At 41.0% G+C, this 25,945-nt stretch overlaps 1 protein-coding gene across 1 annotated transcript in view; it reads right to left on the reverse strand.

The window, feature by feature from the left end:
- DLG2 (discs large MAGUK scaffold protein 2) overlaps positions 1-25,945 on the reverse strand; it is a 1,500,569-nt gene that overhangs the window by 1,465,506 nt on the left and 9,118 nt on the right. The window contains 1 exon segment of the mRNA XM_043504108.1: positions 11,467-11,598. Within this exon segment, the coding sequence (XP_043360043.1) occupies positions 11,467-11,598 (132 nt within the window).

Genomic DNA, 25,945 nt, shown 5'->3' on the forward strand with positions numbered 1-25,945 from the left:
AGTTCCATAGCCTCCTCACCCAGAGCCAAGAACGTGGGGGGGGCCTCCGGCCACCCAGCCACTCCACCCCAGAGGATTGCCTTCTGAGAAGCCTGCAGTTGCTCTGCCATCACCAGGCAAGGCTGCTGGTTCCCTTTCCTATATCCCCCATGCAGTCTGCTCATAGATGTCCACATTTCTATGGCTTGTCTGTAGCTGTTCCTGCGAAGACTCCACTCCCACAGTCCTAGGAGATCCAATATCTCCTGTCTACTTGAGGCTGGATCATGTCTGGAGTCTGTAGCTGGTATGGTCAGCTAGACAGTTGTACACAACAATGGAGAGTTGCTGGATGTGGTTCACCAAGCTGAACAATCAGGAAAAGGCATTTCAAGAATTGCAGGGTTCTGAAGTGCAGGGGCGTGGAGGGGCTTTCTGGTCTCTGAGACGCCTGAGCAGTGGAATTTACAACTGTGATCAGAGCGGTCATTGTGGGACAGCTGCTGGAGGATTTAGGATTTACAGAGGTAACACAGTATCTACACTCTCTCTACATCAACCTCAGTACTTCAACCAAGGTTCAATGCCGCCTAGGGAGGTAGTATTACTGCATCGCTACACCAGGGTATTTACAGGCAGGAGACAAATTAAGTGTAGACACATGAACAATTAGGATGACACAAGGCAGCTAACATTGACCTAACTTTGTAGTACAGACCAGGTCTTTCTCTGGATTCACAGTCCTTCTGGTGTCTGCTGGGGTCACTACTACAGCTGGTTGAAACTTGGAATTTCTATTCCACAGAAAATTCCAACACAGAGTTTACAGCCCAATTCAGAAGGCAAAGTAGAAAATTTGGAAAGGAAATTCTGAATTTTTGTTTTGAAAAAAAATTGAAACATTTCCTTTTTTTTTTTCTAAACAAAACAGTGAAGCTGCCCTGACTCTAGGGGATTCCCCTGCAGAGGTAGCCCAGGGAGTCCCTGTCTGTGGACCAAGGGGCCTAGAAGCTCTGGAGCCCTGGAATGTTTGGATTTTGACAAAATCGCAATTTCCCCATGAAAACACGTTCCATCACAAAATTTCCAACCAGCTCTCATCATTACCACCTTAATAAGGTCATTGTTAATCATCCTCTCCATCTTGACATCTATCAGTGTTGCCAACTCTCTCATTTTATCCTGAGTCTCATGATATTTAGTGTTTTTCTGGAAACCCTGGCTTCTGAAGTCATGTGAGTACATGAAAGATCATCTAACTAAAAAAGTAAATTTCTAGCCCTCATGTTTGTGGAGCAAAGTTTGAAAATGTGATCCAATGCACCCTATCAGCCTAGAAACCAAAAGGCAGATGAAAACAACCCAAACTGTATTATTATTTTTTAAAATCTCATAATTTAAGATGATCTTATGATTTCAATGTTGATAATGCAAAGTAATGCACTGTAAAGGGTTGTGCTCACCACCGTGGTGACTCCTGCTGGTTGCTATGGGAATTAGCTCTGTCCATCAGCAGGGCACCCCCCTCTGGTTGTGTCTCACTCTCCGTCATTGCTTCTCCACCATCTCCGCTGTCTGTGGGGACCCGCGTCGCTCCCAGACCGTGGTGTCCTTCCAGGGGAACCAGCAGTCCTTCGCCCAGCCTCTCGCTGCAGTGGCAAACTGCAGCCCCTTACTCAGGGGCAAATTGCAGTCCTTTGGCTGGCCACTTCCCTAAGCGGTCAGTTGGGCAAAGGGAGGGGCAGGCCTGCCTGCTACTCTGAGCCCCGATCCAGCGACCCTATAGATGGCAGCTGCTCACTGCCTCTCCTTCCCCTCTGCCACTACCTGCTTTCCCTGGGCCACTTTTCCATAGCCCCATCACCTACTCAGTCACTGTATCAAGGCCTCAGTCTGGGAGCCAGCCAGGCTGGAGCTCTGCTTATTCCCCTGACCCTGCCCAGTACTGCTCTGGCCCAGTTACTTCTCTCTAGTCCTTCTTCCTCAAGCTCCAGAGAGCTCCTCTCTGCTCTGCAGCCCTTTTTATAGGGCCCAGCCTGGCTGCTTCTAAGCCTTCCTCTGATTGGCTGGGTTCTGCGCAACCACTCCAAGGGCTGCTTTAACCCTTTGCCAGCCAGTGCAGGGCAGCTGCCCCATCACATGCACGTTGGAAAACATAAGCCCAACTATACATTTAAAATGATAGACTCTAAATTAGCTGTTACCACTAAAAAAAGAGATCTTGGAGTCATTGTGGATAGTTCTCTAAAAACATCCACTCAATATGCAGCAGCAGTCAAAAAAGCCAACAGAATGCTAGGAATCATTAAGAAAGGGATAGATAATAAGACAGAAAATATCGTAATGCCCCTCTATAAATCCATGGTACGCCTATATCTTGAATACTGCGTGCAGATGTGGTCGCCCCATCTTAAAAAAGATATATTGGAATTGGAAAAGATTCACTAAAGGGCAACAAAAATGATTAGGGGTACGGAACAGCTTCTGTATGAAGAGAGATTAATAGGATTGGGACTTTTCAGCTTGGAAAGAGATGACTAAGGGGGGATATGATAGAGGTCTATAAGTAAATAAGGAAATGTTATTTACTCCTTCTCAAAACACAAGAACTAAGGGTTACCAAATGAAATGAATAGGCAGCAAGTTTAAAACAAACAAAAGGAAGTATTTCTTCACACAGCACATAGTCAACCTGTGGAATTCTTTGCCAGAGGATGCTGTGAAGGCCAAGACTATAACAGGGTTCAAAAAAGAAATAGATAAATTCATGGAGGAGAGGTCCATCAATGGCTGTTAGCCAGGATGGGCAGGGATGCTGTTTGCCAGAAGGGCAACAGGGGATGGATGGATCACTTGATGATTACCTGCTCTGTTCATTCCCTCTGGAGCACCTGGCAATGGCCACTGTCAGAAGACAACATACTGAGCTAGATGGACCTTTGGTCTGACTCAATATGGCCATTCTTATGTTCTTGGCCCAAGTGATGATTTTCAAATGCTTGGGGTTGGCAATACTGTATCTTGTCACCCCTGGACTTTTCAGATACTATCCTGTCCTGGTTTTCTTCCTATCACTCTGATTATTCCTTCAGCACTTCTTTCGGAGCATGTTCCTCTTCCCTTATCCACGTCTTGTGGGAGTACCCCTAGGCTCTGTCACTTGCCCCCTGCTGTTCTTCCTGTATGCCCTGTCATGGGTTCCCCCTCCCGGGATTCCATCTTCAACTGGGGTGCCACTGAGCCCCCCTTGACCCACCAGCCTGGGTTCCCTCTCACACTGGTGCTATGATGAGTTGCCAGGCTCTCCAACTTGCTTTTTTACCAGCATACACACAGGTAGGGACACACCCAGCTGCAGTACTTACAGGCTGCTGTAATCAGCTCCGCATGAGGAGGTTACAGATAAGGAACTGCCCAGCCGCTCAAGAGCACAGCCCCCTCTGGAGCATAATCCCAAAATTATACCATTTTGCACTACACAGAGATCTGTACAGCATAAGCTCATAAAATTCACCCCCTCCCTCAATCTAGAAAGAGAATATACAACAGCTTTTTGCCCCAGGTTATAACTTCCACGGTCCACTGTGAGCTAAGTGTTCTTCTGATGGGCCATCCAACTTGAATGGGCCCTTCCCATTTAGAGAGCCTTTTGTCTAGTGGGCATTGGCCAGGAATAACTACATGAAATACAGATACAAAAATGGTACATGCATACAAATAGGAGAATCATATTCACTAAATCATTACATTGTCAATTATATCTCACGTCTTACCTTGCATGAAATGCATCATAATCATGCCATACTCATATCATAATAATATTACTATGAAAAATATGGGGTATAGTGTCACACACCCCATCTCATCCATGCACACCAATGCCTCACAAATCCACGTCTCCACCCTGACCTGTCTTCTTCCATCCAGTCTCATCCTGTCTTTCTGACATCTTCTCTGAGAAGATGCGTCATTACTTTAAACCTAACTTGGCTAATCAAGCTCCTCATCTTCCCTCCCAAATCCTCACCACTTCCTCCCTTTTCTTTCTCCTCATCACTCATGCCTGCAGTTTGGTTATTTCCAATTCCTCCTTCTCACACAACCAGGCCATACTCAAATCCTGCCAATACTTTCTTCAATACCTCTGAGATTCATCCCTTTCTTTCCATCCTCACAGCTACATCGCTTTTTCGGGCATCCATTACATCCTGCCTTGGCACATATGACATGCTTCCCTCTGACCTAACATCTAGCCCCTCATGCAGTCTACACAAAAAGCTGCAGTGAAAGTTTTCCTCCTGGCTCCTCATTTGATCATGTGACTGCCCTGTTTGAATCCCTCTCCACATACATACACACACATCAGTGCCAACTATATTTAAGACTCCCTATTTCCACACAGTTACAATTTTCTGAAGGTCTTCTGGTCTGAAATCTTTCAGGATTGGACTTTATATGAAGATCCCACCTCCCGACTCCTCTCCAAAAACCCTGAAAGTCTGAGTAAAACCCCTGATTTTTACATTTAATTATGGTTTCAAAAATAAATGTTTTTCCTGTTTTAAAATCTCCTAATTTAATCTTAATTAAAATGTGTGCTTGGTAGTCATGTCACAATACTCAGTTCTTACGTTTTATTCCCTCCTTCTGTGCTTCTCCTTTCTTACAGAAGGAGGGAATAAACCCTCCACAACAAATAGAAACCTTCCACAACAAATAGAAAGACTGCCAAGAGGTACATAAATTCTTGGATGGTCACATATCAATTCTCCATTGACTAGAGAACCACATTACACATGCCATTTAAATTAAACAAACACTTGTGATGGAGTGGAAAATTACAATATGTAATAGCAGGACAAGAATCTGACCTCCTTTATATCTTGATTTGACAGATATGGTTGTTCTTTAAAGAAGAATTGTTTATAACAGGGTTTAATAAAGTAAGCTGAACAATGTCAGGGGTCTAAATAGCAAATCCCCTCTTTTTAGAATAATGACATAGCACCCTAAGCCTATAGATGTGGATTGCACCACAGATAACCAGCAAATTGTATAACCCTTAGGAGCGCATTTATAGCAGCTTTTAAAACAGGCAGTATTATAACATCTATACTATTATGTGAAAACAGTGCAACAGAAACAAAGAAAAATGCAGATTTTAGCTTACAATATTCCTAAGAACACTCCAATTTAAAATGCAGGAGAAGTTACCCAGGAAATGTGTCATCATCCAGAGGCCAGGTTTATCCACGTTTTAGAAAAACCAACATAGATTAGTTTTTACTTAATACTCCATAAGATGATTATAGCTATTTGTGGCACTTTAATTCCTGGTAGAAACAAAATAATGTTTTATAGAGATGAATCCATACAAAAAGCAACCACTCACATAAACCTCTTCAGTCTATTCTCATTTCACCAGAACAGCCTTCTAAGCTGTAAAATCATGCACTTTTCTTAATTAAATGAAGTCCAGATAAATGTATAGCAGAGGTTTTTAGAAATAAATTGTAGGAAACTGTATGTACTGCATCATGAAAAATGATAAAGAATACATAAAGAATAAAACTCAAGAAAATGTTCAGGAAGAGTTCTCAGATGGCCAGATGATTAGATTTAATATTTTTGCACTGAAAGACTTGCATCCACAAATAAAGACTGTCAGACATAGATAAGGTACTGTATATGGACATAGTACATACCAAATATGCACCTCTCTTCTATAAAAGCATAGTACTTTTGGCTTTTGTCCTTCTACAGATATAATCTATCTATAGTTAAAGATGAAGATCTACAGCTGAAGATAAAGGCTATAGAAAATGAGGAATATGTTTCATGACTGACAAGGAGGGGAGTATAGCAAAGCATCTCTTTGGCTTCTAGTGCCTAAAGAGGCAAGACTTTGGGGGCATGTGGCCCCATCAATATTTTCTTAGCAACACCAGGGATGGTGCCTTTACAACTTCAGGAGCTCCAAAACTGCTGGCCATTCTATTCTCTGTGAGTTGTTTTGTGGGGTTAGGTGTTTGACTGTTGGGTGACAGAGGTGTGAGGAGGAGGAGGAGGGTAGTTACTAAATAGAGGGGGAAAATGAACTAGGGGCTAAATCAGTGGGGCTGTAGGTTGAGTACTGAAACTGTCCCCAGGTGCATTAGCCAGCACGTGCATGGCAGGAGCAGGGGAGGAGATCATGAAGACAAGCCCTCCCCCTCCCCCCACCTCCAGTGGAACTCAGGGACACTAGGGCCCAGTGCACCTCACCCCTTCAGTCAGCACATGGGGCAGAATTCTACCTACACACACACATACAAGGGCAGGCCCAGCTCCCAAGAGCCCAGAGACTCATCAGTCAGCACAGTAGACTCAGGAAGGTCAAAGTGGTCGGCACTACCCCAAGGACTCCTCTGACATCTGTAGTGACTTGAATTCCTCAGTTTTTGACAGCATGGCTACTTGCTCAGAAGGAGGAGAAAGGCTCTTGGCAGGGAGGTGTAGGGAGGATGGGCTGAGGCAGGATATGGACAGGTGCTTGGTTTAACCAGTGAGTTTTTGTAGTGAGTTTGAAAAAAATTAAATAAAATAAAACGTTGTGAACACAATAATTAAAATAATCTGGGTCTGTAGATGAATTAAGTCTGAGATGAATAATGGTGCAGCAGAGGGGCACACTCAATATACATCCATCATCACCCTAACCACTCTGCTTATATGCCTTTCCCCCTACCCTCTGTCTATGTTTTATCTTTTTAGATTGTACACTCTTTGGAACTAAAACCACTTCTCCCTACATGTCTATACAATGCCTAGTCCATTTTGGGTGCTACTGTAATATATATAAGAAGCATGACTTTCTGAGGTACTGTAAATCTTTTCTTTGTTCTTATTAATTAGTGGCTTTATTCTACTTCTCTCGTACATATCTATACATTTACAGTAATACCAGAACAAATTCTGAACTAGCGTAAGTTAGGACCAGACAGGTGATGTGAATCAATGTAATTCACTGAAGTCAATGGAGCTACCCCAACTTACTTCAGCTGAGGATCTGACCTTTGATAAGAATCGTACCAATAATTGGGTTTGTGTATTTTTCTCACTCTAATTATGTAAGTTAGATCCCCATCATTTCTTCATGTGCTACTTCCTATTACAATATTATTGTTTCCTCTGACCACAGAATGCATATGACAATGAGCATGCAGCATGACTACAAAGGGTTATCATTTCACTGTCTCCCCTATCTACCAGTGGTTATATATTTGTAATTATTATTTTTATCCTTCCTTCTCTACCTCTTCCCTATCTCATGGCATTTCTTTTTTCCTCTTGCAAGCATGCTTTCCCCGGAAATTTGCCCCATCATGATTCAGTCTGAGGGAGATGCTGCCACTGGGGGAAGGACCCAATCAAAGAGGCACATATTGCATTTGGATCTGAACAGTTAAAATGAGGATCAGTCTAATCATTATTCCCTTTTCCTTGCAGATTCTCTTCTTAAAATTAAAAACCCAGATTACAGCAGTGTGCCACAATGAAACAGGGCCCCAAATTTCCACAAACGTTATTGCAGTGGAAACTTCCATGGACTGCAGGAAAGGCAAAAAAAATCCCAAACTGCTCTTGCTGTACCAAGCTGAAAAAGGAACTATAGGACATAGTCTCTGTTGAGAGAATAATTTCATAGAATATCAGGGTTGAAAGTGACCTTAGGAGGTCATCTAGTCCAACCCCCTGCTCAAACAGGACCAATCCCCAATTTTTGCCCCAGATCCCTAAATGGCCTCCTCAAGAATTGAATTCACAACTCGGGGTTTAGCAGGCCAATGCTCAAACCACTGAGCTATCCCTCCTCCCCCCAATTTAGAACTAACTTAAAGAAATGTAGGTTTCTAAATGGGAGTTCCTCCTCCTTCTTCTCCATTTCCCCCCTCCTCTTCTCTGAGAGATTTATTATTTTTTCTGTTAGCATCTTAGAGTGAAGTTTTAAAAGCATTGTATTTGGGCTACTTGACTCTAACAGGACTCGAGATTGCAGCGCCACACATCTCTTTGAGAATGTGCCCCTTAGCAACTGCTACTTAAATTTAGCAACATCAATAGGAAGTCTAACGATATGAGCAGCCTGCAGAGAATGGGGGATGGTTTGGGGCCAGAATTAAAACTTAAATGGCCAATCCAGCATTAATCTTTTTATAAATCATTCACGGATCTTTGACTTACATGTGAGTAGTATTTTCAGGTCTCAATTCAGCCATCTTTTGGTTTGTTTAGAATATTTTTATGAAAAAAGAAACCATGGTACTTTTTCCAGAACAGCCACTTTATTCCTCCTGTTCCTTTCCAATTTGGGAATAATTAGTTAATGTTTCTAAAATGCACTGAAGATGAATAATGCTCTGTAGATGTTGAGTGCACACTTTAAAAATGGATCCCCACAGTAAACCACACAGCTAGTTACACATCAGAGGGCTCACATAGGAACTTGGGTTCTAAAGAATGAAATGGACAGTCTAGCTTAGGTTTCAGAGTAGCAGCCGTGTTAGTCTGTATTCGCAAAAAGAAAAGCAGTACTTGTGGCACCTTAGAGACTAACAAATTTATTAGAGCATAAGCTTTCGTGAACTACAGCTCACTTCATCGGATGCATTTGCACTCTAGCTTAGGTGCCCAAAGTTAGCTCTAAGTATATTTGATCCTTTCTCATCTATTCTTGTTACCAGTTATTTGAGGGAAGCTTTAGTTGTTTGGAAGGCATTTTGGAGGCAACTAGGACAGCTTACAAAATTAAACTCAGAGGGCCTTAAGTGAGCAGAACTCCACTGTTGTGGATAGGGGAGGTAGGGCAACCAGACAGCAAGTGTGAAAAATTGGAACAGGGTGGGGTGAGAGGGTAATAGACACCTATATAAAACAAAGCCTGAATATCGGGTCTGTCCCTGTAAAATCGGGATATCTGGCCACCCTAGTTGTAGGGCTTACATAGAGTTGAATTGGGCCCATCCAGTAATTACTACTAGTACAACTCAATGTGTGAATGTTTGTATCCAAAAGTGTTCCGGTTAATGGTTTGGCAAGAAAACCCTATTGTGCTTTATTTATTACAACCTAATTTTTCAAAAGTGAGTAGGTGCCTCAGTTTGTAAATGCTCAACTTGAGGCACCTTAAAGGAGTCTGACTTTTGGAAAGTGCTAAGCACCCACTCTGAAAACCAGCCCCCTGTAAGATGTCTCAAGTTGGGCCCCCAAAAATTGAGCCATTCCAGATCATTAGTCACTTTTGAAAATGTAAGCCAATAACAAAATTATTTCATATTTATGAGGAAGCTGTGAAGGCAGTAACACAGAGCTATCAAAAGAAGACAACTAGAGAATGGGAGCACTGCATTGGATGTTTCTTTGTATGCCATCTAATGCATGGATAAATGAGGCAGACTACTAAAGGAGGCTAAAACAGATGTCATTGAAGTGATTTTATTTCAAATATTGATTATGAAAAAAACCTCATTATTGATTATATAATAGTATCATCTCACAGACTTAAACTATTGATGGGAGGTCACATTTTTAATCAGTCAAGAAACTAGGCCAACCAAAGAGCAAAACAAATTCTATGATGAGAGAGTCTGAACATGTATGATCATTCCAAAGTCTCTTTATGAAAAAGAGTATTGGGGTGGTAGGGAAAGTGATTTAAAAGTAATAAAAATTAAAACACCAGCTTTTACTTATGAAATATTGTTCTTTTCAATCTATTGCCTTAGTTGCCAAATTATTTTCTTTATACAGTACTTTACTTATACGTAAAGCAATGTAACTTAATCATTTGTTCAAAATGGTATGTTTTTTAGTCTGATATCCAGAACACCTTCAAAAAATTAAAGTATAACCCCCCCACAAAACATACACACAGTTAGTAGACTTTAAAGGATTATTTTGAAGTACTGCAGAAATAGGAGTTCCAAAAATAGCAATTTCAAGTATTCATTAGTGGATAAGTACTATTGTTTCAACAATTTGTGTATTAATTCTATGCACATTTCCATATTCTTAGTCATTTCCATACAAAAGCAAGAGGAAATTTCCCCAATCATCTTTGTTCTTTAGTTCTTATATATCGATAATTTTTCAATGCATTTGATATACATTCTGTGAGGTTTATTTATATTTTAATAACAAATACATATCCATTAAAAAGGACAAGAAAGTTATAAAGAAAGACGAAACACTCTAAGGACTTGGGGGAGACATTATAATATTGAAAAGTAGAATAGCTTTTCCATTAATTATTTCCATTTGTAAAATAGTTTATAGATTGGCAAAACAGACTGTGCTGTACTTCCTCATAAATGCAATAAAACTACTGACAGTGTGTGAACCCCATTCCTCCTCACTGATAACTGTAAGAGCAGAGTATCGATGTGGAATGTTTCAGCTTTTCCCGTGATTAATCATAAATCATCCCTCAACACACTGCTATGGCTTAGAGTTGGCTCTGAATCAAATCTCCAGACTATAGGAAAATGTGGATCTAGATATATACTAGGCCAAATGTGCACTCTGGATCCAACATACCCAACCTTTGGGGAAGTCTGGCTCCATAGACAACATTTCCATTGTGGACCTATAGTGTAATCAGCAATTCTTTCTATGACTGCACAGTCCTGGCCAGGACCTCGAGATCTATACTGTAGCTCCTTGTAAAGGCATAAAGCTATTAGATTCTCAATCACTTCACAATAACACCATCATACCATATACTTAAATCAGTAACTATTTTACTTACAAGTGTGTGAGGAATCTTGAAGTCTACTGACCAGTGAAATACTGATGCCTTCTCAAGCCTATTATAACTGTACAATATCAGACTTACTTGATTCATATTAATGAAAAAGATGCTTTTAAACAGGACCATTCTCCAGATGGTGCCCAAAAGTACCTGGCATTGAGGCAGATGAAGAATACTGTTTCACCTAGCATTTTTCTTGAATTATTCCTGAATTACTTTGGTTATCCACCTTTTTTCTGCTAAAAATAAACATGAAGGTCACAAAGAGATTTTGGGTGACAATCTGGCCCCACTGAAGTATATGGAAATTTTGCTATGCACTTCAATGGGCCAGAATTTCACTCTTTAAATTTGTATGGAAAAATATAATATATCCTACTCTTGCCCAGTCTCCAATCAAACTGAGAAAATATACTCAGTTTAGCAATGACTAACCTATATTTCAACATTTAAAGAATTTTCTGCTTATTTCCCTTCCCAATAACTGAGCAAGTGTTTGTTTAAAATATTTAGGCAATTTTTGCCACCCAGACTCTAAAAGATAGTTCCAGCTTGTCATCTCTTTCTCAGCTCATTTTGTACAAGATAACCAGGTGCTGGTCAACCAAGATGCTGGGAATGAACACAACCATAAGTCTTCAGCATCCAAAAGCACAAGTCTAACCGTAGCAAATAAAGCATTGTACATAGGTACCTACCTATTAGTGCCTGAAATAAGCTGCTCTTAAAGATGCCCATCACTTTTTTAATGGCTTTTTTCAGTTGTTGTTCTTCCGGTTTCTTTAGCTTTTTACAATATTCTTCTAGAAGTGCTAAAGCTCGATCGGTATCTAAAAATAAATAATTAAACAAGTCTGTTTTATTGACTTAAAAGATATAGAAATTCAAGTGTATTAACTGACATTTCCCTTGGTCATCTATTCACAAAATTAGAGCAAAACTGCATTCATTAAAAATGCTACGTAAAGCTATAGAATGTAGGCTGTAGATTGCCTTGTACTCGATTCACAGTGTTATGTTATATTGCACTACTGGAGATAAAATAGACAAATTAACATGACATCGGTGCCATGAAACTTTATTGCATATCCGAGATCTGACATGCAAACAAAAAACAACCTTTCCAATGATATATGGAACAATGTTTAACCTCTAACAATCTAGGAATATCTCAAGGCTGAAAACATATGTGTTCAGAATCTTAAATTATGAACCTGATCCTGCTCTCGCTGCCTTCAGTTGGAGCATGACCACAACTTATGCAGAAAATACAAAATTATAAACAATAAACAGTATTGGCAGCTAAAAAGAAAACTGGCCCTGACATATATTTGGAGAAGAGCTGAAAGTGGTTGGTGTTTTAATTGTTGAAAGTACAAGGCTTGATTTCCTCCCTTCTGAGTATGGACACAAAGGAAGGCAGGGCTCCAAGAATTTGAAATTTACTCTCTCTCTCCATTAGGTTGCCATCCATCTTTCCAGCAAAAAAGTGCGCTTCATGACAGAATGGAACTCATATGTTGACTCGGTAATAGGAATCCAGCCTTTCTGTGAGAGTTTAAAGGAACCGGGGTCTGATTCTCCACTGCTCTGCAGCTTGTGGAGTCATTTACACGAAGTCAGTGTGAAGTGGGTATAAAATGTCACCAAATCAGAATGGCAACATTTTATAGTCACTCTGCACAGATGTAAATGGCTATACAAAATGCAAGGTAGTGGAGAATCAAGCCCCTAGTGTCAAGGGTCCCTGAGATGTTTGTACCACTCCTCTGGGAATTGTGCATCTAGCCCTGCAAAATTTGCACACACTCATTCTGTAATTATATATTATCCCAGATTATTGCAATCTTCTGTAGCACAACTAATAAAGCTATGATGTCAATAACTATATTTCCTGCAGCGGACTTAAATGCAAGAGCCATTGTAGGTGAGGGTCACAATGTCTGAAGGGTTTGGGCTTAATGAAAGCAAGAGTTCCTTTCAAATATAATTGATTAAAACACATCACTTTTAATCAATCCAGACAACACCCAGAAGGTTTGAAACCTGACTGGGCTTGGCGTTGTGACAAACAAAGCACATATTTTTGCAAAGGGATTACAATGTGTTTGGAGTGCAGTTATAACTACATGGTTTGCAAAGCAGTTGGGGACAGATGTGTGTGAGAAGCAGTCAAGAGGTTTGAATACAGCTTCTAAAATCAGTGCTAAATCAGTACAAGTGTCATTGCTGCTCTGTCCATTCCAAAGTTTGGGGTAACTCTGCTGCTGGTTGTGCTGTCTTTGAAGTGCTACAGTTTTGTTGATTTGTCACCTTGGGCCTGATCCTACAGTATTTACAGGATAGCAGGATTGGACTTTGCTTCCCCTCTACAGGCTTGTGTAAAAACAAACCTTGCATCACTTGAGTTATACTGGGGTACTTCAAGCAGTACAACCCTCTCCCCCCCCATCTCCCGAGTGTGGAGTCAATTACATTGTCATAGAAGTACTTTATACCATGAGAGTTTATTCCTTTACAGAAAGGAATGTAGGCACTTTCATACCAATATAACTGCTTCAACATTAGGGCTTTCACCAGCATAATTATTTCTGTTAAAAAAAAATCACACCCCTAACCAACATAGTACAGGCATTTGATGTGAATATAGAGGCAAAACAAAAAAACTTTTTTGATTTTTATGAGAGATTAATTCATACTACAGGAGCAAGTATGGTTGCCAATTTTCATTGGATATATTCTTGGAGGTTTCATCACATGACAATCTTTAATTAAAAGATTAATCATTAATTCCTGGAGACTCCAGGACAATCCTGAAGGACTGGTAACTCTAGGAGCAAGATGCAGTTAATTCAAACTCAGTCTCAGAGGGTAAGTGTACACCTCAAAAAAAAAAAACTCTGTAGCAGTGAGTCTCAAAGCCTAGGTCAACTGAGCAGGCCTTGTGGGACCGGCACTGAGGGGCTAAAAATAGCAGTGTAGATGTTTGGGCTCAGGCTGGAGACCGGGCAGCCTATGGGGCCCTCCATCCTTGCCGAGGTTCAGAGTCCAGCCAAAGCCCAAACATCTACACTGCTACTTTTAGCCCTACAGCATGAGCCCTGTGAGACTGACTCAGTTGACTTGGGCTCTGAGACTCATTGCCATGGGACTTCTTTTGCTGTGTAGACTTACCCAGAAAGACTCTACTCAGGGTATGTCTTCATTGCAATGTTAGCCGAGGGCTAGTAGGATTCAAGTCTGCTGAACATGGGTTTGTAAGCCCAGAGCTTCAGAGTCCACACTTATTGATGACCCTACGTTTATTATTTCTGGACTCAGATCCCAAACCCAGGCTCCAGCATCCACACTACAGGATGCAGACTCACGTCAAACCACCATATCCCACTCTTCCTAGCACCGTCCTCAGCTGTGGCCACTTGAGAACCTTGGTTTGTGGTGCAGTATAGGATAAACTTAACTGTCCATCCCACACATTACAGTCCACTAACACATCCTACCAAACCACATTTTGAGTCTGCATGCTCCTGGCAACCAGGGCCAGCAAGATGGAGGAGTCACCATTCCAAAAGCTTCTCTTGCTTGGGCTCTCGCTCTTGTTTCAGAAAATGGGCAGAGGATCCATGAAAAGCTGGTGGACACACTGGTAGCCTTCTCTGACCTACTGAAGGCACCTGATGGAAGAGGAGGAAGATACAGACATGGAAGACTTGAACTGGCTGATGCTGCTCACGACCCTCAATATAGCCGCTGATGCCCCGTTAATAGATCAGTGTTTCTGGTTAAAGAAGCACCAGTATGTTGCTAACCTCTTTGGTATTGGAAAGCCAATTGTGGTGGTGGAGGTTTCTGAGGCAATCAAGCATGTGATGGTGGGCATAAACAATAGTGCTGAACTAATTCCTGGTTTTGAGAAAATGGGATTTCCAACTGTGATGGGGTCATTGATGGGACTCATGTGCCCATAATTTGCCCTCCTCAAGGAGCATCAGAACATAAACTTCAAAGGGTACTACTCCATTGTTATGAAGGCCCTTGTGGATCACAGAGGCCAATTTATGGATGTCATCGTGGGCTGCACAGGAAAAGTTCATGATGCCAGGGTTTTCTGTCAATCAGGAATCTACATGCATAGATAGGGACACTATTTCCACCATTCAACATTGTTCATAAATGTAGTTACTGTCCCACCTGCTATTTGGGGGCGGAACCCCATATATCCCGTTTTGCCTTGGTTTATGAAACCACAGCATGATATGAGGGCCTGGCAAAAGAAGGTTTAATCACACACTCAGCAGATACAGAATGGTGGTTGAATGTGCATTTGGCAGACTAAAATTTTGCTGGGCTGTCTACAGACCCATTGGCTTCCAGTGTCATCAATGCTGTCCACATTATTGTGACTTACTGCACTCTTAACAATCTTTGTGAAGGCAAAGGTGATCCATTTGCCCTTAATGGACTTATGACAGTAATGGATTGCTGGATCTGCACACTCAACCAGAAAATGCACCTATTACAGCTGAGCAGGATGCACCCAAGCAACAGAAATCAGGTATGCTCTGTGCTCCCACATTATGTGCTTGCATAGGTGAACGAAAGAGGGAGAATAGTTCTCTTATGAATGTTTTTGTACAATGTTTACAGTAAATGACATAGTCACAACATACAATGAAATAGACAGGTTGATTGTCATACATTTATTTATAGATGAGATGACTACTTATGAAATGGGGAGCAGGCATGTGGTAAAAACTATGTAGTTACCATACGCATTTATGTAAATAAATGTATTGAGAAATTGTGTTTAACTTTAGATACAACTTCCCAATAGTCCATGATCATGTGTGTATCTTTATTATATGAAATACACATTATATGATGTGATGCTTTCTTAATTTCTTAAACAAACTTTCTTAATAAAATAAAAACCTTTATTTGTGAACATAGATGTTTTACAAAAAACACAGTACTAAATCATTGCCAGGCAGTCCAGCTGCCATTAGCACACCAAAACACCAGTAATAAACCAGTATCAAAACCATTAATAAAATAAAGTGCATAAACCAAACACTGAACAGTGCAAACAGCAAAACTAGTGTCAACAAAAACATCCCCTAATGTTGTGTGTCCCTTGTTCCCCCATTCTCCGCTCAGTCTAGAAGATACCATCAGAGATGCTTAGTTTTGCAGTCCTCAAACCATGGATTTGTGTCCCCAGAGATAACATACTTGTCAACAGCAAAAATGTTTTCAAATAAATAAATAAATAAAATATAGAGGTGAGAAATAACAGAGATAGCTCACTTCCCAATGACTTCATAAATATCTGCTTCAATTACCTTTGGTAAATAAAATAACCAAACATTCATTCAATTTCTCATATAGCTGTAGAACTAATCTGAAAAGTTTTCAAAATAAATCACTTTAAAAATGTATAGTGTGTACTGTCTAAAATTTAAAAATTTCAGAGTAGCAGCCATGTTAGTCTGTATCCGCAAAAAGAACAGGAGTACTTGTGGCACCTTAAAGACTAACAAATTTATTAGACCATAAGCTTTCGTGGGCTACAGCCCACTTCATCGGATGCATAGAATGGAACATATAGTAAGAAGATATATAGATATAGATATAGATACAGAGAAGATGGAAGTTGCCATACAAACTGTAAGAGGCTAATTAATTAAGATGAGCTATTATCAGCAGGAGAAAAAAACTTTTCTTGTGATAATCAAGATGGCCCATTTAGACAGTTGACAAGAAGGTGTGAGGATATGGGGAAATAAATTACAATATGTGTAATGACCCAGACTGGGTCAAGATTAAACTCGATAAATTTATGGAGGAGATGGTATGATGGGATAACATGATTTTGGAAATTAACTGATTGTTAACTATTCATGGTAAATAGGCCCTGTCATAAATATAAAGGGAAAGGTAACCACCTTTCTGTCCACAGTACTATAAAATCCCTTCTGGCCAGAGGCAAAACCCTTTCACCTGTAAAGGGTTAAGAAGCTAAGATAACCTCACTGGCACCTGACCAAAATGACCAATGAGGAGACAAGTTACTTTCAAAGCTGGAGGGGGGGAGAGGAGACAAAGGCTCTGTCTGTCCGTGTGCTGCTTTTGGCGGGAACAGATCAGGAACGCTCTTCAGAACTTCTGTTAGTTAGTAAGTAATCTAGCTAGAAATGCATTAGATTTCCTTTTGTTAAATGGCTGGTAAAATAGGTTGTACTGAATGGAATACATATTCCTGTGTTTTGTGTCTTTTTGTAACTTAAGGTTTTGCCTAGAGGGATTCTCTATGTTTTGAATCTGATTACCCTGTAAGGTATTTATCATCCTGATTTTACAGAGGTGATTCTTTTATTTTTTCTTTAATTAAAATTCTTCTTTTAAGAACCTGATTGCTTTTCCATTGTTCTTAAGATCCAAGGGTTTGGGTCTGTGTTCACCTATGCAAATTGGTGAGGATTTTTATCAAGCCTTCCCCAGGAAAGGGGGTGTAGGGCGTGGGGGGATATTTTGGGGGGAAGACGTCTCCAAGTGGGTTCTTTCCCTGTTCTTTCTTTAACACACTTGGTGGTGGCAGCATAGGGTTCAAGGACAAGGCAAAATTTGTACCTTGAGGAAGTTCTTAACCTAAGCTGGTAAGAATTAGCTTAGGGGGTCTTTCATGCAGGTCCCCACATCTGTACCCTAGAGTTCAGAGTGGGGAAGGAACCTTGACAGGCCTGATGGGCTGTTAGATGGGGTGGGATCTGAGTTACTACAGAGAATTCTTTCCTGGGTATCTGGCTGGTGAGTCTTGCCCACATGCTCAGGGTTCAGCTGATCGCCATATTTGGGGTTGGGAAGGAATTTTCCTCCGGGGCAGATTGGAAGAGGCCCTGAGGGTTTTTCACCTTCCTCTGCAGCATCGGGCACGGGTCACTTGCTGGAGGATTCTCTGCACCTTGAAGTCTTTAAACCATGATTTGAGGACTTCAATAGCTCAGACATAGGTGAGAGGTTTATTGCAGGAGTGGGTGGGTGAGATTGTGAGTCCTGCATTGTGCAGGAGGTCAGACTAGATGATCATAATGGTCCCTTCTGAACTTAATATCTATGAGTCTATGAATCATTACAAAAAAATTTTCTCCTGCTGATAATAGCTCATCTTAATTAGCCTCTTACAGTTTATATGGCAACTTCCACCTTCTCTGTATCTATATATATATATCTTCTTACTATATGTTCCATTCTATGCATCCGATGAAGGGGGTTGTAGCTCACAAAAGCTTATGCTCTAATAAATTTGTTAGTCACTAAGGTGCCACAAGTACTCTTGTTCTTAAAAATGAAAACTACATCTATCTGAGTTGTGAAGAGTATGTATTAAGGTTATAACAACAAACAAGAATGCACTTTTATGTAGAAATCCATGATTAAATCGAGTCTTCCTGACTAGTGATTTAAATCAATTTGATTTAAATCAAAACCACCCAGGGTGTGGCTAATTTGTATGCCATGCCATACTAAAAGGGAGGGTTCTTAGTTTAAATACCCTGGCACAGCTTTGTAATAATGTGTGAGTTTCTGTTGAAAAAATAAGTTTAAAGGCTTGTTTCACTGTTGTTTGAGCTTCCCGATCTCCACTTTGAATTCCACATGGTGAGGAAGAGGGGTAATGCCAAGGTGCTGGTGTGCAATCCTCCATTAGCAGATACACATGGCTTCCAACAGCTTGTAATAAATTTTACATTGGGGCATAAGCTGGAAATCCCTCCCACCCCTATATTAACAATAACAAACATGGAGCCAGACATTTACCAGGTTCAGAGGCTGCTTTTGATTCTTACATTGCTGCTGCCAGTTTCACAGCAGGCTGTTCCTGCAGGGGTGAGCATCAAAAAGCTCCTCCAAATAGGGCTTCAGGATATGCTGCAGCTGCTCTGGCAGCAAAGCCTATTTGGACACGAGTCACTTCAGAAGCCTGATCCAGTGCCTGTTGGCTCCCCTCTAGTCCTATACTAGATTCTGGAGTCTGAATCCTGGCTGACAAGGTTATCATTAATTGCTGCTGGCTCAGTGCTCAGCGTAGTGCCCAGCACCCATTCAACATCCTTGTAAAAGAGGCAGGTGTGGTTCTCATTCCTGGTTTTCAGGTAGTTGGTCTTGAGCCACTTAATCCTCTCCCAGGATTGCTCACTGGTCCAGTGAATCTCTAGTGCTGCCAGCTTCTTTATTATTTCCTGGTTTGCATGATCATTCCTGGAACTCTTACTAAAGTCAACGGTTTTGCACGCCTCGCACCAGAGATTAACCAAAATCTGGCTGTGGTCCCTTGACCAGGTAGCAGAGTACTTGGCAAACAACTTCTTCTCCTCAGTGGCCACTGCAAACACAGGAAACTGTTCATACTGCTTGGAGCTCAGCAATCAGAATAAAATGGAAGGGTTAAACGCTGAGCAGCTGTACTTGAACCAGATGGTTGTTTCTGTTTTCTAAGAGTCAATTGGCCAGTCTTGGGCTAGAGAGGACACGGAACAGCATCTCATGGGATTGTGTAATAGCTTTGGTGGACTCTCAGGACCAGAACCTGAGCTCCCTCTGCACTGCAAAAGATGGAGTTTGGACCCAAGTCCCTGTGGGAGACTGGCTCAAACCTGCCCCTGCCCAGCATCCTGGGACCCAGAGGGCTAGCTGGCCTGAGTCACACAGAATTGTCTGTAGATGGAAGGGGGGTTCTGGTTTGATCCTGAGTCTGAGCCTGGTCTTACATTGCAGTGTAGACATACCCTTACACAACTTTCCCAAACAGAATGTGTTGAGTGATAATATAATCAACCAGAGACAAGACAGGAACATTACATTATTAGAACAAACTATTATCGGCTAAGCAGTGATGCTGAAAGCAGGTCCATGGTTATCTAGCAATTTCTGAGAGTTGAATAACCCCTTCAGAACATTGCAAAGCCATATAAGACAGCATCAGAGTTTGTGAAGTAAGATTTTCAGGACACAAAATGCTCAAAAGAATACTCATTTAAAGAAGATGCAATAGATCATTTTGTCATCATTTTAATAAAAGCAGTAAGCTTCTTTCTTCCCCAATAATTTTAAATTTGAACTCAAACAACTTACAAAGAAAAGTTGCTTTGTAAAATGAATTTTCAAAAGTACAGTGAACATTTAAAAAATAACATTATGATATACAAACTATATGGGTATTGCTTCACTGAACACTGACATGCCCCTTCTTCTGGGGTGAGACAGCATGATACAAAACAGTTTAGAACAGAATGTGAAATACCCTAGATCCAGTTGAAACTGCAGGGGGAAATTTAGACAATCAGAACATGATTTCCCAAATTACAATTTAGCTAGGATACCAAGGGTGAACCCTGGTCCCTTTGAAGTTAATGGCAAAACTCCCATTAATTTCAACAGGGCCAGGATTTTACCCCAAACTACTTGTGAAAAGTGACACAAGAACTTTAATGACTACTCATGGACAGGCCTTGATTTTATGACTCATCTGAGAAGTGACACTTCTAAAAACACAATGCACCCTAACATGTCACTGGGATGTTGGTTCAGCAGCACTGTCTTAGAATCCTACTTCATCCCCACTTCTAAGTATGGCTACTCCTAAGTATTCCCTGAAAATGTTCCTTTCAAATAATGACCAGCCCCAATCTACAATTGGTGTAATGTGAGAGCATCATAGTTTCAGGGTTGTATGGCTGCCAGCACTAATTTACTTAGAGATGTAGTTTTTAATTTACCTTAATGTCTCATTTTTCAAATTGCATCTGCCTATATTAGCATGAGGGGTCTTTGTTAATTTCAGATATTTGGGGGATTTTTTATTAAATAAGTTAGAATGCATGTTGACACATACCAGGTGAAATTTCTTCCAAGAGAACCAGAATCAGAAAATGTAGGACAGCAAAGTTGCTATATAATAATTCCTAGATTTTAAGTGAAATTTTGGAAGAAACAAGGAGAATGGGAAACAAAGAGAACAGATGGACAGAAAGGGAATGGGTAAGACTTTAAGTAATGTGGGTCACTTTTTAAAGGAAAATGTATTAAAAACAACTCTGGAACTTGGAGACTTCAGATGACAACTGAAAATGAGTCTGAGGTTTCAGCAAGCATTGGTCCATATCTCAAATGTTTCAAGACCACCTGATTTGATGCAATTCACCATCTCTGCTCAAGAGAGACCCAGATTTGGAGTAACAAAGTGTTGTCAATCAAATGGAGATTAATATGCAATTTGTATGAGAAACTTGCATAACACCTAATTGCACTATTCCCTGAATCAAACCAGTACTATTGACTGTTCATTTCATATACACTAGTCTTCACAAACAGAAAACAGGCTAATAAGGAGGTACAAGACAGAATAATACATGCATCACACAGTACAGTGTTGCATTAAAAAGACCTGTGCTTTAAAACCACTGAATTAGATTATTTTTTAAAACCTGAACTTTCAAACTTGCAGGTAGAAGCCAGTTTATTTGCTCGATAAAACCGCTAACATTCAAAAGAAATACAGGGGGAGAAACGTCTTTAATATTTACTCTTTCCCACATTGGATGGTACAAGTTACAAGCTCTAATCAAGCATCAAAACACCTGAGAACAGTGGGTAAAAGGCTGATAACTGGGAGAAACATACCCAGAACAGGAGTCAGTGTGGTCTAGCGGACTGCACAAATGAACTGGAAAATAGCAAATGTGCAACTTTATGCTAGCCACAAAAACATCCCTGTGTCTCAGTTTCTTCTTCTGTACAATGGGATGTTACTCAACTATCCAGAAGAGGCAACATAAGGATTAATATATATGTTTATAACCCTTCAAAGAGTGGGTGAATAATGTAAGTGCTATTTATTATAAAATGTGATGAGCACTAACATCACCTCAAGATATGAGAGATGATGATGTTTTAAAACAATATTCACTGAGAACGGGTAAAACAGGTAGATTGGTCAACCTCTAATCTGGCCTGCTAGGAAAAAAGGAACAAATAAACAGCAGTATCTGTTACACACATACGTCTACAAAGAGTTGGCAGACAGGCTTATGTCTATGGCTTCTATCATCAAGAAATGCATAGTGAGAGATGAAGAGCATTTCTGTAGCTTTCCACTGTACCTTTTATGTCTAAATGTACATGAAACAAAATCTAACATTGCCACAACACAGACATGCTTATAGAATTCTGAGTATTGCTTCCTTTTGTAAATGTTGCTTTGTAAATAATTGGTACTATTAAAAATATTAAAGATATTCCTGGATTTATGTTAATGTGATTCAATGAAGGCTTGGCTGCAAACCATTCTCAATAAGAGATATGGTCTCATAGCCTAGCAAGAGACACAATGTGCAACCAGCATGTATGAAAAGTTAGCTCTCCACAAAATTTGAATTTAGGAAATATTTACTTATGATATAACCTTCATCTGAAGCTTGTTACTGTCCTCAGCTATGCAGATGTATATCACCCCGTATCCTCTTTAAAAAACTGCTCTACAGGTACAGCAGCAAATTTTACAGGACCAAACAGCACCATATGTTCATGTATATTAAGGAAAAAATCAAGAATCCAGATGCCAAGCAAAACTCTACTAGTTTCACATAAGCTTATCAGGAGTTCCAAGTGATGAAGAAAGGCAGCTGTGCATTATCCTCCTTTCACACACCATCACATAGTTGTTGCAATCTCTGTGCAACTACTATAGGGACTCCAAATAGTATGCTGCAAAAAGATGGAGTGAGCCAACTCAGGGGAGCAGTTGTAGAACAGCAGCTGTATGCAGTACATTCACATTTAAAACTGATGCAATTAACACAGCTAAATGCCATGTAAGCAAAGTTGCTCTGACCATCATTAATTTAGTAGCACACTCTATGTGTGACATGAATACAGACAGGTTTCAGAGTAGCAGCCGTGTTAGTCTGTATTCACAAAAAGAAAAGGAGTACTTGTGGCACCTTAGAGACTAACAAATTTATTAGAGCATAAGCTTTCGTGAGCTACAGCTCACTTCATCGGATGCATTTGGTGGAAAAAACAGAGGAGAGATTTATATACACACACACAGAGAACATGAAACAATGGGTTTATCATACACACTGTAAGGAGAGTGATCACTTAAGATAAGCCATCACCCACAGCAGGGGGGGGAAAGGCGGAAAACCTTCCATGGTGACAAGCAGGTAGGCTAATTCCAGCAGTTAACAAGAATATCAGAGGAACAGTGGGGGGTGGGGTGGGGGGGAGAAATACCATGGGGAAATAGTTTTACTTTGTGTAATGACTCATCCATTCCCAGTCTCTATTCAAGCCTAAGTTAATTGTATCCAGTTTGCAAATTAATTCCAATTCAGCAGTCTCTGGTTGGAGTCTGTTTTTGAAGCTTTTTTGATGAAGGATAGCCACTCTTAGGTCTGTGATCGAGTGACCAGAGAGATTGAAGTGTTCTCCAACTGGTTTTTGAATGCTATAATTCTTGACGTCTGATTTGTGTCCATTCATTCTTTTACGTAGAGACTGTCCAGTTTGGCCAATGTACATGGCAGAGGGGCATTGCTGGCACATGATGGCATATATCACATTGGTAGATGCGCAGGTGAACGAGCCTCTGATAGTGTGGCTGATGTGATTAGGCCCTATGATGGTATCCCCTGAATAGATATGTGGACAGAGTTGGCAACGGGCTTTGTTGCAAGGATAGGTTCCTGGGTTAGTGGTTCTGTTGTGTGGTGTGTGGTTGCTGGTGAGTATTTGCTTCAGATTGGGGGGCTGTCTGTAAGCAAGGACTGGTCTGTCTCCCAAGATCTGTGAGAGCGATGGCTCGTCCTTCAGGATAGGTTGTAGATCCTTGATGATGCGTTGGAGAGGTTTTAGTTGGGGGCTGAAGGTGATGGCTAGTGGCGTTCTGTTGTTTTCTTTGTTGGGCCTGTCCTGTAGTAGGTGACTTCTGGGTACTCTTCTGGCTCTGTCAATCTGTTTCTTCACTTCAGCAGGTGGGTATTGTAGTTGTAGGAATGCATGATAGAGATCTTGTAGGTGTTTGTCTCTGTCTGAGGGGTTGGAGCAAATGCGGTTATATCGTAGCGCTTGGCTGTAGACAATGGATCGAGTGGTATGATCTGGATGAAAGCTAGAGGCATGTAGGTAGGAATAGCGGTCAGTAGGTTTCCGATATAGGGTGGTGTTTATGTGACCATCGCTTATTAGCACCGTAGTGTCCAGGAAGTGGATCTCTTGTGTGGACTGGTCCAGGCTGAGGTTGATGGTGGGATGGAAATTGTTGAAATCATGGTGGAATTCCTCAAGAGCTTCTTTTCCATGGGTCCAGATGATGAAGATGTCATCAATGTAGCACCTACTGACCGCTATTCCTACCTACATGCCTCTAGCTTTCATCCAGATCATACCACTCGATCCATTGTCTACAGCCAAGCGCTACGATATAACCGCATTTGCTCCAACCCCTCAGACAGAGACAAACACCTACAAGATCTCTATCATGCATTCCTACAACTACAATACCCACCTGCTGAAGTGAAGAAACAGATTGACAGAGCCAGAAGAGTACCCAGAAGTCACCTACTACAGCACAGGCCCAACAAAGAAAACAACAGAACGCCACTAGCCATCACCTTCAGCCCCCAACTAAAACCTCTCCAACGCATCATCAAGGATCTACAACCTATCCTGAAGGACGAGCCATCGCTCTCTCAGATCTTGGGAGATAGACCAGTCCTTGCTTACAGACAGCCCCCCAATCTGAAGCAAATACTCACCAGCAACCACACACCACACAACAGAACCACTAACCCAGGAACCTATCCTTGCAACAAAGCCCGTTGCCAACTCTGTCCACATATCTATTCAGGGGATACCATCATAGGGCCTAATCACATCAGCCACACTATCAGAGGCTCGTTCACCTGCGCATCTACCAATGTGATATATGCCATCATGTGCCAGCAATGCCCCTCTGCCATGTACATTGGCCAAACTGGACAGTCTCTACGTAAAAGAATGAATGGACACAAATCAGACGTCAAGAATTATAACATTCAAAAACCAGTTGGAGAACACTTCAATCTCTCTGGTCACTCGATCACAGACCTAAGAGTGGCTATCCTTCATCAAAAAAGCTTCAAAAACAGACTCCAACCAGAGACTGCTGAATTGGAATTAATTTGCAAACTGGATACAATTAACTTAGGCTTGAATAGAGACTGGGAATGGATGAGTCATTACACAAAGTAAAACTATTTCCCCATGGTATTTCTCCCCCCCCACCCCACCCCCCACTGTTCCTCTGATATTCTTGTTAACTGCTGGAATTAGCCTACCTGCTTGTCACCATGGAAGGTTTTCCTCCTTTCCCCCCCCTGCTGTGGGTGATGGCTTATCTTAAGTGATCACTCTCCTTACAATGTGTATGATAAACCCATTGTTTCATGTTCTCTGTGTGTGTGTATATAAATCTCTCCTCTGTTTTTTCCACCAAATGCATCCGATGAAGTGAGCTGTAGCTCACGAAAGCTTATGCTCTAATAAATTTGTTAGTCTCTAAGGTGCCACAAGTACTCCTTTTCTTTTTATGAATACAGACAGGTGGAGTGAGATAAATGCAGCATGGCTTAGAAGAGAGATATGCTATCAGTGCAGAGAGGGAAGTCATGACCCTTACAAAGAGGGAAACTGGCAGATAGAAATCAGTGACTTTCCAGAGTCTTCCAACCTATGCATGTTTTTGTTGACACATCGGCCTTTCTGTGCTACCACAAGCCCTATCCTGGGTGAATGTAACAGAGCTCTGTGAGACCAGAAAATGAAAGTCTTTCCTTGAAAGGTTTTACCTTGCTTCTTTGAGAAGTAAGGGGAGAATGTGGCCACACAGATTTAGAAAGGAATATTCTACTTATCTTCAGTCTAAGGCTGATCATAACTATGCACACAATTGAAACGGGTATTCAAAATTAAAATAATAGTTGTTCCTATAGAAGTGTGGCTCATGGTCCCACAGCTAAGGTTTTGCACTTAAAGCGGGGATTCATCCACTTTGTCTTGGAGTACTGAACTATTTTTTCTGGGAATTTACAAGAACATTAGTTAGCTAATGGGTTAATAAGTTTTAAAAATGGGTCC

Source organism: Dermochelys coriacea, chromosome 1, assembly GCF_009764565.3.
Source record: "Dermochelys coriacea isolate rDerCor1 chromosome 1, rDerCor1.pri.v4, whole genome shotgun sequence".
Classification (NCBI taxonomy): Eukaryota; Metazoa; Chordata; order Testudines; family Dermochelyidae; genus Dermochelys; species Dermochelys coriacea.